The sequence below is a fragment of the Cannabis sativa genome, chromosome 8 (assembly GCF_029168945.1).
Source record: "Cannabis sativa cultivar Pink pepper isolate KNU-18-1 chromosome 8, ASM2916894v1, whole genome shotgun sequence".
Taxonomy (NCBI): domain Eukaryota; kingdom Viridiplantae; phylum Streptophyta; class Magnoliopsida; order Rosales; family Cannabaceae; genus Cannabis; species Cannabis sativa.
Window position 1 is genome coordinate 41,135,033 of NC_083608.1, and position 18,317 is coordinate 41,153,349.

The 18,317-nt window shown below is 37.9% G+C and overlaps 2 protein-coding genes across 2 annotated transcripts; one reads left to right on the top strand and one right to left on the bottom strand.

Moving 5' to 3' along the window:
- The first annotated feature begins 1,892 nt into the window (after window positions 1-1,892).
- LOC115701240 (syntaxin-132) lies at window positions 1,893-7,200 on the top strand. Its single transcript, XM_030628988.2, has 13 exons — window positions 1,893-2,203; window positions 2,971-3,084; window positions 3,317-3,373; window positions 3,738-3,786; window positions 4,057-4,145; window positions 4,226-4,299; window positions 4,401-4,443; window positions 4,511-4,571; window positions 4,726-4,751; window positions 4,828-4,905; window positions 4,986-5,066; window positions 5,163-5,228; window positions 6,792-7,200. The coding sequence occupies exons 1-13, from the start codon at window positions 2,186-2,188 to the stop codon at window positions 6,951-6,953; spliced, it is 918 nt and encodes a 305-aa protein (XP_030484848.1). The 5' UTR covers window positions 1,893-2,185; the 3' UTR covers window positions 6,954-7,200.
- Window positions 7,201-9,689: 2,489 nt separating this feature from the next.
- Window positions 9,690-12,306, bottom strand: LOC115699407 (UDP-N-acetylglucosamine diphosphorylase 2). The gene is made up of 3 exons (XM_030626798.2): window positions 12,071-12,306; window positions 11,571-11,687; window positions 9,690-11,441 (listed from the first exon to the last, which is right to left on the bottom strand). The coding sequence occupies exon 3, from the start codon at window positions 11,393-11,395 to the stop codon at window positions 9,920-9,922; it is 1,476 nt and encodes a 491-aa protein (XP_030482658.1). The 5' UTR covers window positions 11,396-11,441; window positions 11,571-11,687; window positions 12,071-12,306; the 3' UTR covers window positions 9,690-9,919.
- Between the last annotated feature and the right edge of the window lie 6,011 nt (window positions 12,307-18,317).

Here is an 18,317-nt window from a genome sequence, read left to right on the forward strand (position 1 = left end):
GTTGTTATTGTAATAAAATTAATTAGTTGTATTATTTTAATTTAAGTAAAATTATAAAACTAATGCGGGAAAAAAATGGGAGAAAATACAAATTTTTTTGCCATTAACGGCAAAAAATTTTGTATTTTTTTTCTTTTTGTTTTTACATTCCCAACGGTTTAAAACCGTCGCCAATAACATGGTATAGGCGACAGTTTTAAACTGTCAGGAAGTCAACATTAGCGACAGTTTATAACCGTCGCCTATTTTTCCCATTTTACGATGGTCGTATAGGCGACGGTTATAGAAACCGACAGGAATATTTTAAACGACTATTTAAAAACATCATAAAAAACCATTTTTGTAATAGTTAAAGTCGTGTATATGTATTTTGAGAAAATACAAGATTGCAAACGAGTATTTATTCTAATAATGAAAGTAATAATTGAAATTCGCTAGCTTGACGTCCTTACATTTGAGCTTTGATCAAATAATTATTATAAAATTAATTTATATAATAGATCAAAAATTTATAAAAATTACAAAAATACATTAACATAGAAAAAATTTATTTTTATTTATTGAAATTTTCTTATTTAAAAAAATTTCTCTGCAGTCAAAATAATAAATTGTTCTTTTATATAATTTATTTATAGTTGTATTTTACTTATTATGAGATTTTTTTTTCTGATTGTTTTAAGTTGTTTTATAGTTTATTTATAGTTGATTTATAATTGTCGTGAGTTTGATTTCTCGTTATTTTTAGTTGTTTTATTTTTTATTTTTTAGTGAGCAAAGTGTATTTATATAATTTTAAAACTTTATAAGTGTATATTTGTAATTAAAAATTGGAAAATTACCCCATATACTATTTTTTAAACTTTTTTTTTTTTTTTAAATTTACGGTTTGGGTTTCTAATGTGGTTGCAGCGCTAGTTGCAATAGGGATTTTCATACGATTTTTTGTTGCAATTTAGGTTGCAGCGCTAGTTGCAATAGGAGTTTCTATGTACAATTCCGTAAAAATGCAAAAAAAAAAAAAAAAAAAAAAACTGTTTTGAAGTGTAAAAATGAAAAAGTTTCTTAAAAATTTTAAGTCATAAAATTATAAATAAAAAATAATATTTTAAAAAATATCCCTTATTATAGAGGAAATTACATTGTAGACCTACTTTACTTTATTTGTTTTAATTTTTACCTTTATTTCTATATTCTTTAAAATATACCCACTTTATGATGTCCCATTATACCCCTTAAGTTAATGAAATATAATATGAAGATATTTTTAATTAATAAATGCTAAAAAAAGGTATTCCTCAACTTTTTCCCCTCTTATTTTTCTCAAAAAAAAAAAAAAAAAAAACTTTTCCCCCTCTTATAATATAAGTTAATAATACATGAAAATTGACCCAATCCTAAACTGAACAAGAAAAGTAAAATAAAACATGAGGAAATTACACTCTATACTTTTTTTATATTGTTCTCTTTTATTTTTATCTTTTTTTAAAAATCTATCATTTTTACCTCTTTTTTTAAACATTGTACCAATTTTGCCCCTGTCACTTCAAGATACTCTCCATGTGACTCTCTTATGTCAGGTATTTTGGGTACAATACATATAAAAAGAGGTATGTTTCAAATAAATATAAAATTAGAGGCAAATTTGGTTAATTGATTAATAAAAGAGGCATTTTTCAACTTACCCCATAAAACATTGCTTTTGAACAAATTTCAATTTATTTAAAAAAAAAAAAGAACAATGTCAATTTTTCTTTTGCTAGGGAACAAATTATTATTTTGAACATAGAAAATAAAATACGAAGAAAGTGTCATTATGTAACTTACCTAAGACGTAACGGAATAACGGAAGAGAATATTTGACTAATCAAAACAAAAAACCAGAGAGATAAGAGAAGAAAATTCAAAAAAAAAAAAAAAAATTAATAAGTAATAAACTTTGTGTTTAATTCGTGCCTAACGGCCATTGTAGAATGTACAACTACGTGGGCTGTCTATCTGTCGTTTCGGCTTTAGGCCATTTCGCCGGCCAACTAAAAGTCTAAAACAACACACTCTGCTCTCTATTACTATTCTTAATCAAAATTAACAAACATATTATCATATAATACAATCCGTAAAATCTTACAGTTTTAATAATTGACTCTCTTTTTGGGTTTCTTTTCTTTGTTCTTACCATCACTGCAACATGAACGATCTCCTTACGGTAATTTTGGTTTCAATTCAATCTCCTTTACATGTGTTTTTCTATGGTAATTTGAATTTAAGTGCTCATCATGTACAAAATTCAGTCTCTTGGGAAAACTTAATTATTTCCTATATTTGAACTTGTCCTCCGTCACAATTGGGTGGTGGGTTATATTTTTAACTGGGGTTTCTGCTTTGACTGTGACCATGAATTCTGATGATTTGTATGTGAAAAATTGAGCCTTTACTGGAACCCCCACTTCTGATATGAGATTAAAGTTTTAATTTTTTTTTTGGCTGGAACTGTTAAAATTTTAATTTAATGACTCGAGATATCAGATGGAGTTAAAGTTCTTATGATGGTCCGTGTAAGTTTCAGTGTTGGGGTTTCTGACATTTTAGACCAAATTTAATATAACTGACACACTGAGAAGAATCGTATCATGGATATTCTTTGGTCCCACAAAACATTTTAAACTGAAGCATATATAGTTCTGTAAAAAGAAATTTGGCAGCTAAACTGATTCTGCTTTGCAAGTTTATGCTCATCTTTTGTATGTAACAATGTTCAAATCAATGAATTCTCTTTCTTCTTTCTTTTTTTAGAAGGGGAATGTATTCTAATTAGTTCACCTGAAATTAATTTAGTTTTGATAAGCTGCATAATGTTGGTTTTTACTTTCTAGTGGCCTTCTTATTGGATGAAAAGTGTGATTGTAATTTTTCAGCTAAATTGTTATGTTTTTTTTTATTTTTTTTTTTTTTTGTAATTTTGCTTTGCTTTAGGATTCCTTCGTTTCTGATGCCAAAGGCCAGCCTTCTGGAGAAAATGATATAGAAATGGGGAGGCAAGTTCAACGGAACAATGCTGATATTGGAATGGAGACTTTCAATAAACAGGTCTTTCTTGCTCCTATTCATATCGTTTTTTTTAACAACCCTGTTCATATCGTTTTGTTCAGCTATTTTTCTCATTATTGAAAAAAAAACTTACGTAAAATAAATTGTGGGACATGGTTCTGTGAAAGAGCTAAACTACATATTTATGTCTGTGTAACATTGAGCTTTCTAATAAATTTCCTTTCCTTTTTGTTACACAAGCAGATCCTTAAATTTGTTTCTGTGATTGTAGATACAAGAGGTTGAGAAATTAGTGGACAAGCTCTCTGAGCTGCTTAAGAAGCTTAAGGTCAGCAAATTTTTATCAAAGGTTGTATGGTTAAGATTGACATTTTTACAAAATACAGTTAGTTTTGGGGTGATCTTTTAAAGTATATGGTTGTCTCTTTATGAGTAGTGATTTCCACATTCCTAATTATCTTGGAATTTGAGTAAAGCATCATATATGATCATAGTTAACTAATTAGCATTCAACATAGGAATTCTCCATACTGTTTATGGCCATAGTAACATATTGATCTAATTCAAGGCAGGAGTCCAAAATTATATTGCCCTTGAAAGGAAAAAAAATGCCCTTAAAATTATTGTCTTAGATAGTTGACATCAGTTAAAACTTCAGATTAAACCAAAGAGGGTCTTCATGTTTTCTACAGGATGCTAATGAGGACTCAAAATCTGTGACGAAAGCATCTGCAATGAAAGGTAATTAACTATAGGTTTAAAAGTAAGCATAAATTGAAATCACATCACATTGCTGTTTCAGACAAGTTGCATTATGTCAACTTGTACTTAGGTGGACATGCATTCCTTCTATGTTTTTGAGCATGTTATTCCTTTAAGAACTGATTATAGTTTCAATTACCTAACAAATCTATTTCTATCATTCAGAAATCTATCAATTTTGTTCTGTTTCAGAACATTTTGTCAATTGAGTTTTGGTTGCTAATTTGTTCAATGACTCCCATGTCTCAGCAATTAAAAAGCGTATGGAGAAAGAAATTGATGAAGTGTTACAGATCGCGCGCAATGTGAAAGGAAAACTAGAGTTGATAAACAAAGATGTAAATCTCTCATTCTTGGTTTGGTTCAAGAATAGTTAGCCTATTGTTATGTTTTAAATGATGCTCTATTTTTTCTCCAGAACTTATTTAATAGACAGAAGCCTGGATGTGAGAAAGGAACAGGTGTTGACAGAGCAAGGATGAATATGACAAAGTTCAGAAACAGTGAAATTTTTAATATTCTCAACAATTTATCATTAAGCTATTTTGTTTTAGGACAAGTTTGGCTAATGTATAATAGTTTTTGGATGGCAGTGCTTTGACAAAAAAGTTCAGGGATATAATGTCTGAGTTTCAGGTATATCTATACTTATGCTATGATGACTTGGTTTCCACTTTATTCTTAGTAGTGAATTATTTTTCAGACCCTCAGACAAAGAATACAAGATGAATATCGTGAGGTTGTGGAGAGAAGGGTTATGACAGGTTTGAATGTCTCAATCTACAAATTACAGCCCCTGAAATTGTAGATTCATATGACTAGTTAATGAATCTGTAAAAATAGTTGAATTCTGTCATGGTTTGATCATATTTGTACTAATCACGCTGTTTTTCTTTTTGTGTGATTGTGATTGTTCAGTTACAGGTACCAGACCAGATGAAGAGGTGAGCCAAAATCCTAATGAGAATTTAAATTTAAACTTGAATGTTATTGTAGTAACAATTTTAGTATCTTTATTAGACAATTGACAACCTCATAGAAACTGGAAACAGCGAGGAAATATTTCAGAAGGCAATTCAAGAATCAGGACGAGGACAGGTTCTGTTATTCTTTGAAACATCAATTTTTTACTAAAATTTGGAACTTTCTCTGACTCGCCAATGTCATTTTTTCTGTAGGTGCTAAACACTTTAGAAGAAATTCAGGAGAGGCATCACACAGTGAAAGAAATAGAGAGAAAGCTTCTTGATTTGCACCAGGTACAACTTGCTTACCATGAAATAAAAGGTTTAATTTTAGAACTAACTAACTGTTGAAAGTAAGCTGTCACAACTTAATTTCTCCCCATTCTTCAGGTCTACATTGACATGGCAGTCCTAGTTGAAGCTCAAGGAGCGGATATCGATAACATCGAGAATCAGGTTTGCTTATATGTGTGATTAGCATGTGGGGGTTTGCGTGTGTTGCGTGAATGTGTGTTGATGGGGATGTTATCCAGGTTAGAAACGCAGTTGATCATCTCCAAAGAGGGAACAGTGCACTTAAAAATGCTAAGAAACTCCAGAAAAAGTCTTGAAAATTGATGTGCATTGTCATTATCATTCTCTTAGTAATAATAGCTATTACAGTCGTAGGGGTCCTCCGACCATGGAAGAATGATAAGGGTACTTGAGTGTTTGTCCTTTGACCATATTTAGCAGTAACAAAGTTACAGGGGATTTAGTTGGCAAACGATAGGCTTTTTATTTACCTCTATTAGAAGTGTCATGTGTGATTACTTGGCTACCGTTTCACCCTTTCTTTTGTGAAGTTTGGTTTATGGGTTGGGTGATGGTGTGTCTTGTAGATTTGGAAATATCTCACAATTATCCTCAAAAAGTCATGAAGTGAAGGATAACTATATTTTGGGTTTCAACCATATATGTTTGCGTATATGTACATAAAGACATGAGTTAAGCACACAATGTAATGTTGTTTGCCCATGATTATGCACGTAAATGACTTTCTTTTCCTTTCATCCCAATTAGAAAGAAATTAAAATTCCCAAAATGTTAACTCACCCGAAAGTTTTTTTTTGAAAAAATGAAACTTAGTACCATGTACATACTTATACTCGTGTTTGTTGGCATTTAAGTTTTTTCGCTGTTTTGGGCTAGAGAGTAAGGAAAGCTCACCTTTTAACCCCTTATCAGAGTAGATGTTAGGTTTAAAGCTCACTCAATTATTCGGGTTAAGTTGAAGACCTATGCAAATAACCTGTCTTTTTTACAAGAAGACAATTTTTCTACTTATTCCTACCCATATAGTGATGGCATTAGCTTCAGTCCAAACGTTCCTCACAACCAAGCGTCAAGCCCGTGCTTTAAGTTTTACATGTTTGCATCCAAAATATACATCAAAACATGACACGGTGATGTAACACTTTTTTTTTTAAAAAAAAAAATAGTAATGTAATTGTTTTAAAAAACTGTTACTCTTTCTTTACGTAATATTATGTACACCGAAATCATGCACCAAAACATCACGCACAATCATGTCACTGTGTGTAATTTTTTTGTGTTTGGTGCAGATATTATGTATCATTCATAATTTACTCATGAGGATAAATAGTGTTGCACCACTTTTTTATAGAGGGTTTTTCAGCAATTGATTGGGCTGGCAGTGCCACTGTCTTCAGTGGGCTAGTTGTTTTGAGTTTAGGACCAAAAATGTGTAGGCCCATAACACTGAGACTAGCCCAAGTGCTTCCAGTATGAATTTTCATGAGAATGCAGTCGTGCACTATGTATCAGTATTGTCACTGAATTTACCAAGCTTTATTGATACACTTTTCTTTAATTGAATTTATCTACTTTAGTTACTTGTAGACTAACTTATATGCATCATAAAATCTAGAAAACTTTTTAATTTTCTTTTTGATCTTTGGATTATATAATGATTAGCATTTTTCAATGGTATATTGAGTTTCAACGTGATGTACACAGGTCACAAACGCAGTGGACCATGTAAGGTCAGGTACAGAAGCTCTACAAACAGCTAAGAGCTTACAGAAGAGGTCAAGAAAATGCATGATAATTGCCATTATATTGCTTCTGGTTATTGCTATCATCATTGTCTTGTCTATTTTGAAACCATGGTCCAAATGAAATATAACTAAAAAGACAGCACGCCCATCATCCCCTTCTGCAAGGTGCACTTGTTTATCTCTACATTTTCCCATTCAAACTTTGGATTACGAAGATAACTTTCTTTTCCTATATTTTTTTTACCTTGTATATCTTTGGAGTGAAGAGGTTGATTTCCTCTTTCCTGTATACTGTAGTAGATTTTGATACACAATAATAATTAATGAATAATATACTAGGCATAGTGCCTGCCTAGTGCTTTGAAGGAGCTCTTTGGACCTTTTCTTTTCACTATGCTATGAGCAACAAATCATATGTTACTTGAACTTACATGATTTTCGATTTAGAAGGAAAGCATCCCATTATGTGGCTGTGTTTTATGTACTAAAATTAAAATTTAATGTAATTCGAACTTAGTTTGATATGTGTAGACATAATTATTAAAACCTTCTGATAAACTGATAATTGATGTATGAACGTAATACGTTCCCATTGGAACCAAAAAAATCCTACCCTAATTGAAATAAGTTAAAACTAGGCAATGTCTCCCCACAAAATGAAAAGAGCTAAAGAACCCAAGAATCAATAACAGTGAATATGATCGCACTACTAGTACTATACATCGGTCTCATACTCACTCACTCTCTCTCTCTCTCTCTCTCTCTCTCTCTCTCTCTCTCTCTCTCTCTCTCTCTCTCTCTCTCCATTTTTTCCTCTTCAATCTCTCTCACACACATTACACAATGTCCGGTTTGGGTTACTCCTATGTTGTAATAATAATGAGTTCAACCAACTACAACCACAACATCTCGAATCAACTAAACCAATGACTGTCTATTTCAATATCCTATTTGGGGAACTCCACGGTTGTCAAAATTATGATAGCAATCACAGATTCAATATCTACTGCCACTGCAAGGGTCAAAACCCCAATAACTTCCTCCAGTACGTGTACATTTGCTGGATCAACTATCTTTGAATTTACTTTCAAGAGTAGACAGGGCCCCAAACCCAAGTCCTCAACCTAATAAAATATGGATTCCAGCTACTTGTGTATAAGAGTTTATTACGTTTCCCAGTTGTCTTAGAGTCAATGTTCTTAACACTGTTTCTGAGTGTAACACTTCACCTGCCCCGTTCATAACTAGCAATGAATTTCAAATAGCTCGCTACCATTTTGAGGGAGAGTACTAACATTCATTTTCACACGTTATATTTGGGAAGTTTAGTGAGATAAAAGAGTGCTTAGCTTTAGCACTATTCACTGCAAGTTATATCTTTTATCTCCTAGTCCTTTTAACATTATTTATTATCCAAAAGAGATGAAAGTTTATCTGTCTAATTGGAAATAGTGGTTTTAGAAGAAATAAGAAAAACTGTACTCCCTACCTTTTGTTGAAGCTATTGAATCTGTTACATAGTCACATTCACTTAGTCATAATCATATCCCCATTTAACAAAACTCAACTACTTAGTCTATTTTAGTATAAAATCCACCTTGAGTAATCACTAATCACAGTCAGAAAGAGACACTTAATTTCCACATAATAGATGACATTAATAAAGGTGAGATGGATCAGGAGAGTCTCAATCTAGATCTGATCTCAAAAAGAAAAGGAAAAAAAAATGAAAAAAATTCAATTTGGATATGCTAGGCCATATGATAACAAACATGAATCGTGGCATGTTCTTCTTTGAGTCTAACAGACTGCACAATGATGTAACATGTTACCATTCTTTGGCAACTATTTTCAGCAGAGTAGTTTTTTTTTTTTTTGCTTTAAACTTTCAGTAAAGTACTTGGTATGACTTGAATACACCAGTAATTACGAGTAATCGAAATTTTATGCTTTTTCTAAATCACTAATTCCGTAACCACATATTAAAATAGAAAGACAAGAGAAAACCCAAAGCATAAATATTTAAGGAATAATGGGTATTAAAAGGAAAATTTTATTTATGTTTGTTTTTAAAAGGATAAAGGTAAGGAATAGGGATCCTATGAATGTTATGAAGTATATTGCTATAATTTAGTTGTTACTAGCCAAAGGGTACTCCCTTTGGCTAGTTCTAGTATTTTATAGGGAGATCTAGTTGCTTAGTCTTGGTGGTTGGTTGAATCTATTCAGTTTGAATAGTTTTCTAATTAAAGTTTTATTCTGTTTTTTGATATTTTTTTAGGTGGAACTTCAGTATTATATTGAGTTGGGAGCGTTGTTAGAAGATGTTATAGCTTTATTGTCTAAATTTCCGGGGGCAGTTTTGTCCCATGGGGCTCGCTCTTAGATTTTAGCGGCCTATGGTTGGCAAAGCATGCTCTGCGGTTAGACGATGAGCTATCCTGGTTCGAGGAGGTTCCAGCGCCGGTGGCGGACGTGGGCGTCGTAAATTCATGAGTGATTTTAATCACTTTGTCAAAAAAAAAAAAAAAAATACTGACGATGTATGAGTAAAAAAAAGGAAATAATTATGCAGACATGTATGATGATTATACTATATAATGCATGCAATGATACATGAAAATTACACTGGCACATACATAGAAAAAACACAGTTAATGTTACATGTTCCAGCTACTACCAATAAAGGTCCAAATCATAACTAAATGCAATTAATCAACTCAACCGTTTAAGCCACTGATAACCCCAAACTAGATTATTAACATACATTTAAAGAAATGTATAATGATTAGCAAAAGGATTTATCATATTTGCTGAGTTTTATCATAGGAAAAGAGAATTCTATATTCTTTAGTTCTTTAAAAAAAAAGTATGGCTCTTTATTAATTATGAAGGCATCAAATTGCACATCACATATTATTAGAATTGAATCATGCCCAAAATATCCCAAGACCAATATTCACACACCAGTAAATCATATCCTAATTATTTCATCTCCGAACATATATGAGATAAACAAACTTAACTCACCCTAACTTGCGTTAAAACAGAGTTGACACAGACAAGAGATTGCATGGACTTATCTATTTAGAAAGTTATTTCACAAGGGGCATGAAAGGTTCTACCACGGCATATGGCTTCAAGGTTCTCTCCTGCATATGAACACAGCGCGGAAACCTCCACACCGGTGGCATATAAAGGCACGGAGTGTGTCAAGAATCCACCTGCAGCCACCACCCAACGGGAATGAAGCCGGAGAACAAGAAGCCTAGCACTGTCCGGAGTGTCAAAACTCGAGCCATTTGCATTTTTCACAGGCGCAAATTCTTCATCACGGAGTACCTCGAAAAGGGCAGTAGAGGGAGCATATGGGAATGCATCAAAGATGAACTGCTCTAGTTTATAACCAGTGGTGTGACCATGAATTGAAGGGACTTTCTTCTCAGCCAGATGATAAATACTGTCCTTCTCAAGGCCATTCGCCACTTGGTGGAGGAAATCAAGAGTAAACATGTGTAAACAAACGTTGCTCCAACAAAAACGAAGGCGCCCTGTTTCTTGGTTGATAGCAGAAGCCAAATTAGAATCCAATTCACTGTATTCAACCACAGTTAGAGGCCCTCCTTTACCTCTACGTACAAAGACACCGACTTTCTCTTGTGGGTAAGCCTTACGTACAACTTTTGCAGCTGCTGCCACACCTTTCTCAATGAAATAGCCCAAGAAAGTTGGGTCAGCTACGCGAACCAGCGCATTATCGACACCATAGCAATCCAAGTACTTGACTCCTTTGGTGGACATGTCTTCCATTAAGTTAGACGATTTAAGAGCTGAGTATACTCCTCCATTCCCATCTGGGGCCTCCGCTACTTTGTACGGACTCTCCATTATAAACCTACCATCTTTTGAAATACAAGGAATAGTGCCTTGTTGAAAGAAGGTAACTTGTTCTGGTTCAAGCCCAAAATACTTATGAAACTCGAAAAACTTTCGTGTGTCCTCATCTGTGAATGGACTTGTCATAATATACCAATGTATTATCACTGAATTACCAGTTGTTGAGGAAGCCGAATCATTTTTGGATTGTTCAGCTAATCTCTGGACACGTAGAATCCTCTCAGCTTGAAGCTGAAACAGAGATTTTCCAGAAGGAAGGCCAATGTTGAAGCAACCTTTTGGATCAGAACTCCCAAGCCTAGTTCCCTGCCCACCTGACAATAACAAAACAGCCAATTTCCCTTCTGAGATTGCTTTCAAACCCATCTTCCACCATCTTGCTTTGTCCTCAGGCCGCCGCTCCTCCACCGACGAAACGCTACCCTCAGGTACCGGCTCAATCGCCGCCGTCGGTAAGCTATGAGATTGAAGCGAGCACCGTATGATCCGATCAATCCTAGAAAGATCTAGACTTTCCATGTCTTTAACAAGGAGAAGACGTTCTTCAGGGGAAAGCTCATCCCAGAGTGCAAATGCATCTTCCTGGCCATAGTCCTTGAGTCTCTCTAGAAGAGCCTGAGGTGGTTGCTGTGACAATGGCGAAGCCTCCGCCATTGATTCACTCATCTTAATTTTCTTCCTCTCTCGAAATTTCTAAATCTTTTGTTTCTCTCTGTAGGAGAGTGATATCAAATGAGAAAGTTTATCACAGCTCATATAAAGACTCCAACAACAGACAGTAGTTGATGAGATGAAGACATAGAATCAAACTAGAGTAACTGCCTGTTCCACTTGAACTTACCTAAATGCCCTTCCTTTACTATTTTAAATTACTTTAATTTGCTCTTCTTTGGTTGTTCAATTCTAATTTCAATTCAATCACCCATCCTTGAAAGCTCAATCTCACCAAAATTATTTTCTGCATAAAGAAAAAAAGTACTTACAAGATGTCAAATTTTCTTAGCATGAGAACAGAATTTAGACACTTTTCCCACCCAAAAGAAGAAGAAGAAAAAAAAAAAAACAATTAAACTAATTGATAATGAACTCGTGCCTAATCTTCTTTATTTAGGGAAAAGGTATTTTTGTACACTTTTAATCAATGATGGTAATTAAGCTATCATTACTCGTTATTTATTTTACAATAATAGCAACGGATGATTAAATTTAGAGAAGCTGTAACTCTTTCTAGACATAATCTAGGTTGGACCATACGAGTTATTGACCATATATAGGGAAGGGTTTTATTTTAAAAGTAATATTAAAGTTCTAGGCAAGGTTGAATTTTTAGAGTTGACGAACCTGTGAAACATGGTGATCGACAAGAGTGGGAGAGGGAGAGGAGACTTAAAGTTCCACCGGCTCAACAAAAAAAAAATGTCAATATAGAAACTGAGTAAGTAGGCTAAGCACAAAGACTTTGTATATGAAAGGAAAAGCAGACTCGTGTAATACGCTTCGGACATATTCAATCTCTTCCTCTATGTAAAGTGTTAATTCTCCTTTTTTTTTTCTTTTTCTCGTCGTCCAGGCCCATTTTCTATGTATGGACTCAAAGCCAAGAATACTGTCCAAGTCAGTTAGAATGGGCATTCATAGTTGTTTCCTTAATTTCACCTTATTCATTTCTTTTTTTTTTTAGATATTTTTTTTTTCTTATTTAAAGAACTTAAACACTTTCATCTTGAGAAATACTGAAAGGAAGTGTCACTTTCTCACATCACTATTAATGTAATTAAATATAAATCTCATATAATTTAATTTAATAATTATTGTAAAATATCGTTAATTAATTATAAAGCGTTACTTTTAAGTGGTGCTAAGTGTCACGGGCTCACCTTTTTAGGCAGCGGAATACCCGTGCGGCACCTTGACTTCTCTAAGCCAAGGTCAGCCTTCCAACCATCCGAGTAACAATGGGCTCATTTTTCGCGAGGCCGTGTGCCTCGTGCACACTTCCGTCTCTCGAACAACTCCCGCCGAGTCATGCTCGCAAGCATCCATGAGTGCATTCATGCATCGAGGCTCTCTAGCCAAGATACTCGCACTATCCATAGGTTCCCACCATGGTAAGACAAATCCCAACACTGACGCTCACCTTGTCACTCGTGACCAAGGTAGCATGTGTGGCAAGATGCCAACACCAAGTCAACGTGCCAACGCCTCTATCATGCCCCATTCGATACTGTCCGAATAGTCTCTCTCTCGTCGCCCAAGGACTCCCATACGTCCATGGACCAATCCTCAAGGCGCCATGCCTCCACGCATGTTGGCAGGCCCTCAAGACAAGCCACCAAACTAGTTGCATACGTTAGACCTCTGTCCCTTTCCAACATGGTGCATCCGTCCCGTGCGCGTATGCAAACTAGCCCACGAATAACTACCCGTGTCATCTCGTGTTGAGACTCGTGGTCTAGGCGCTCCACGACGTCTCTTGGAGGATCTAGGCTACGTCTCGTGCAAGCGGCATACCGGCAAGCCAAGGGAAACGTACCATTGAACCTCTGGCGGCATTCTTCGACGCACTACCGGGTCGGCCCGATAATGTCCATGAGTACTCCAACTCATGGAGACATATGAGTCCCCTCGTGGTCCTCATATGCCCGCCCTACTAGTCCCCACTGGCTAGTAGTAGCTCATTTAGCACCAAGGTGCAAGGGGTGGTGGAGAGCTGACACCAGGGTACCCCCTTAAAGAGCATTCTGAGCTTTTAGCCTTCTACCAAGAACATAGATGATTTTTGCTCTGTAGACATATGGGAAGCACCATATACCAAATCACCTAGTTTCGCCAAACCGATTGCACCATTCTATTTGTAGACCCAAATAAATGGTGAATACCAAGTCCCGTCCCATTCCGGACAATATTGAAGATATTTACGAAAATGCCACTACATACAGACTAAGCATCAGCATGCCACCTGCATGCACCACAACATGCGCCACCACTTGACCACCACTTGGCCAAATTGTGGGCATCTCTTAGCTTGTAACGTGCCATCATAGACTGCACATAACATTCTCCCCCACTTCAACATGTCGATGCCCTCATCGACGGACCGCAGGCAAATCCTCCTGATCTCGACTCCTAAGCTTACCCCAAGCTTCTCCCAAATCCTAAGTCTGCACTTGTCCCCCTACCTCCGTAGAACCACCCTCTTGGTGATGATCTCGCACGCCCACTCTTGGACTTGATCAAAGACCTTGTGCCACTGTCGCTATTCAGATCCACCCATGGAGTAGCGCCTCTGCACTAGAATACTTCCCCCAACATGAACTCCTCTGAGTCCATCACAGCGTCCCTCCAGTCAACCAAGTAGCCCTTGCAACACTGACCCTGAAGCTACCACCTCCTCTGATTGCAGCTCACTTGCCAATCGTTCAATGCATACTCCTTTTGACACGGACTAAGTATGGTGCACCCCTCGGGGTGAGGTTCGCAAACCAACTGTTCCCAACGGCACCTACAAAACGCGCTTCCACTGAAGCCAAGTCCCTCTGGACAAGTCCCTTCAGAAACTACACACGCCAACTCTATGGCGCACCATCCTCCTGATGGCAATCGAGCAAGACACTCTCATCGCAGGATAAAGTTTGGTGTGTCCCACCTGGACGAGGCTCGCAAGCCAACTGCACCCAATGCAGCACCAAGTGCACTCTTGCACCCAATTTCTTCGCGAAGTTCACAACATTGGCCCTCCGGCCCAACCGCATATCCACGGCTTCATGCAAAGGTCCCACTGACCCACTGCATACTTGCTCTTCTGAGCACCTGCTTGTGTCGGCTCCCAAAATTGTGTCACAAGTTTATCTCCCAAAATCAGCCCTGCATCCTCTGATGACTCGCTAATTTTCGATGAACTTGATGACACCCAGTCTTACTCTTAAGACTTGAAGTCATCCCAATCCGCTATCTCCCATCGGCATATGTTCTCTGAACCATTCGGCTTACAGTGTCCCATACAACACCAGTGTTCCCATAAACACAAAACATGCCCATAACATGCCGCAAACTAGCTCAGTCTTGATCTCAGTCTACGCCCTTGCATATTGTCTATCTGCAGCTTGCAGTAATCATGCAAGTCTTCACCCTGAACAAACCATCTGTTGTAGTGTTTCCCTCTGGATTCACACACCAAAACTGAACAAGTACCCTGATTCTTCAAACACGTGAATTAGTGGGCTCCCCCACTTCAACTTGGGAAGAACTTCTCTCTAAGAGGAATACCTCTCAAGGTACAGCTCGCAAGCTAACCGCATACTCGCATACGGTTCCTCCACTCCACATTTCACTTTGATGAAGATGTTGAACTAATGCCTCGATCATTCTGACTCTTCGCCCCTCGACATTTCATTGTTGCCTTAGTACCCTAGTCCTGCTGACTTTTGCCTTAGGCCAACATTGCCATGGTGTTATCTTAGTACCTGAGTCCTGCAGACTTTCACTCTAGATAACTGGCTCTGCCTGTGTCCTGAGTCTTCTTGACTTTACATCCTGAACAACAATCAATCTCCATGATACTCATCTCGATGCTTGTAATGAATAACTAGTCTTGTTGAGTGAACCGTGAAGGTCTCTCCCCCATTTCATCTGTTGGCGTCCTCGATAACATGCCCACAGGCAAATGCCTGACCGCCCCAACTCTTCATGCAAACCATGTCATCTAAAAGTGCATCTCGCAGGATGTAACTCTCGAGTCAACTATCTCATTAGCACTCCTGTCAATTTCCACATGCATGCACTAACTTCCCACTCAACCATCCAACTGATTCACACTTGCATCACGTCCTTCTGGCTCCCACGGTATACTAAGTTCCAATGATGTAGCCCTCTGGCCATCATGCAAACTCTAGTACCCTTCTCAGCCCTGCTGGCTTTCTTGATGCCTTTATTCCACAACTCCGCATCTCTATCGATGTCTTTGTGTGACTTACGCCCTATGGCGATTTAACAAGCCAACACTTTCCACTCAACTGCCTCGGCGCTTCCATATGGATCAAATAAAACTCGCATGCGAACACCTCCAAGTACAACCATCCTCTGACGATTGCGGCCTCTGCCTGCCTTGGTCTCCATGTGCGTTCCTCTCGACACACAATGTAGCAACTGAAGCATTCCATGTCTGTCCCCATCTGAACCATCTCGGTTATCAACTCTCGACCTCTGTCGTGACTAACAAGAATCTGACGGTCCCTGCACTACTTCCACAATCCTGCCAGCAAGCTTCCTTTTCAACAAAAGCGCCTCCTGCGGCTTACAATGTCACTCAGGCAAACTTGGCCTAGTGTACCAAGCATACAACATGGACTATCCCCTCAACCTTGTCCTATGCCAACGAGTTTCAAACATTTTGTTGCGCCCCTCTACAGTTGCATGTGGTAGTTGTCTTTCTAGCATCCCTGAACTTGACTCGAAGCAACCATCCATGTCTCCTCTTTAGGATGTCCAGTATTCCCATGAAGAGAAGCAACCAAGTCTTAACTCCATCTCAGCCTACTGATCTTCTTTAAAAGACTAACTGGCTCAACGACGTCTTGTTCCAACATTCGAACCATCTCGATCCGTCCACACGCCTACATCCTCTCTAGGATAGGCCAACCAGGTTCACCTCCCACTGAGATGAACTTGGCTCTGATACCAATTGTCACGGGCTCACCTTTTTAGGCAGCGGAATACCCGTGCGGCACCTTGACTTCTCTAAGCCTAGGTCAGCCTTCCAACCATCCGAGTAACAATGGGCTCATTTTTTGCGCGGCCGTGTGCCTCGTGCACACTTCCGTCTCTCGAACAACTCCCGCCGAGTCATGCTCGCAAGCATCCATGAGTGCATTCATGCATCGAGGCTCTCTAGCCAAGATACTCGCACTATCCATAGGTTCCCACCATGGTAAGACAAATCCCAACACTGACGCTCACCTTGTCACTCGTGACCAAGGTAGCATGTGTGGAAAGATGCCAACACCAAGCCAACGTGCCAACGCCTCTATCATGCCCCATTCGATACTGTCCGAATAGTCTCTCTCTCGTCGCCCAAGGACTCCCATACGTCCATGGACCAATACTCAAGGCGCCATGCCTCCACGCATGTTGGCAGGCCCTCAAGACAAGCCACCAAACTAGTTGCATACGTTAGACCTCTGTCCCTTTCCAACATGGTGCATCCGTCCCGTGCGCGTATGCAAACTAGCCCACGAATGACTACCCGTGTCATCTCGTGTTGAGACTCGTGGTCTAGGCGCACCACGACGTCTCTTGGAGGATCTAGGCTACGTCTCGTGCAAGCGGCATACCGGCAAGCCAAGGGAAACGTACCATTGAACCTCTGGCGGCATTCTTCGACGCACTACCGAGTCGGCCCGATAATGTCCATGAGTACTCCAACTCATGGAGACATATGAGTCCCCTCGTGGTCCTCATATGCCCGCCCTACTAGTCCCCACTGGCTAGTAGTAGCTCACTTAGCACCAAGGTGCAAGGGGTGGTGGAGAGTTGACACCAGGGTACCCTCTTAAAGAGCATTCTGAGCTTTTAGCCTTCTACCAGGAACATAGATGATTTTTGCTCTGTAGACATATGGGAAGCACCATATACCAAATCACCTAGTTTCGCCAAACCGATTGCACCATTCTATTTGTAGACCCAAATAAATGGTGAATACCAAGTCCCGTCCCATTCCGGACAATATTGAAGATATTTACGAAAATACCACTACATACAGACTAAGCATCAGCATGCCACCTGCATGCACCACAACATGCGCCACCACTTGACCACCACTTGGCCAAATTGTGGGCATCTCTTAGCTTGTAACGTGCCATCATAGACTGCACGTAACACTAAGCACTACTGGTACCTTATACTTTGATCTTTGATACTTGAGAAACTTGCAGTCAAATCCCTTTAAGTTTCAATTTGTATACACATAACTCTCTTTTTTTTTGAGCAATTTGCGGCGAAATCCCCTTATGTTTTAATTTTTATACACTTAACCCCGTTATTTTTTTTTTGTGGCAAAACTCTCTTATGTTTTAATTTTTATACACTTAACCCCTTTATTTTAATTTTTTTTGTAGAAAACCCCCTTAAGTTTTAATTTTTATACACTTAACCCCTTATCTTTTTTTGGTGGCAGAAACCCTTTATTTTTTTTTTTTTTTGCAAATTTGACACACAAGTTAAATATCAATTGGATGACCACTGTATACACCTGTGTATATGTAACAGTAAAACAACGAGCGTGATCAACAACATATTTTGGCGATTCCATTGAGTTTGAATGTAGCTGATGATCGTTTTTTCTGGTCTAAGGAACATCATGGTTTCTACTCTGTGCGTAGTGCATACAAGTTGTTACAAGCTCAAAAAGGAAATCGGATTGCATATGATTCTTCTAGGTTTTGGCGCTAGCTTTGAAATTTGAAGGTACCACCGAAAGCTCTCAATTCGGTATGGTGGGCTGCTTCAAATTATTTTCTCATCTTGACTAAATTAAGTGGTAAGAGGGTCCCAGTTCAAATCATGTGTCTGGTTTGTCAAAGAGGTGAGGAAA

Coding starts and splice junctions, on each gene's coding strand:
- LOC115701240 (XM_030628988.2), top strand. Junction 3,085..3,316: donor TGGAGACTTTCAATAAACAG/GTCTTTCTTGCT, acceptor CTGTGATTGTAG/ATACAAGAGGTTGAGAAATT. Junction 4,146..4,225: donor TAGAGTTGATAAACAAAGAT/GTAAATCTCTCA, acceptor TTTTTTCTCCAG/AACTTATTTAATAGACAGAA.
- LOC115699407 (XM_030626798.2), bottom strand. CDS start 11,395: ATGAGTGAATCAATGGCGGAGGCTTCGCCATTGTCACAGCAACCACCT.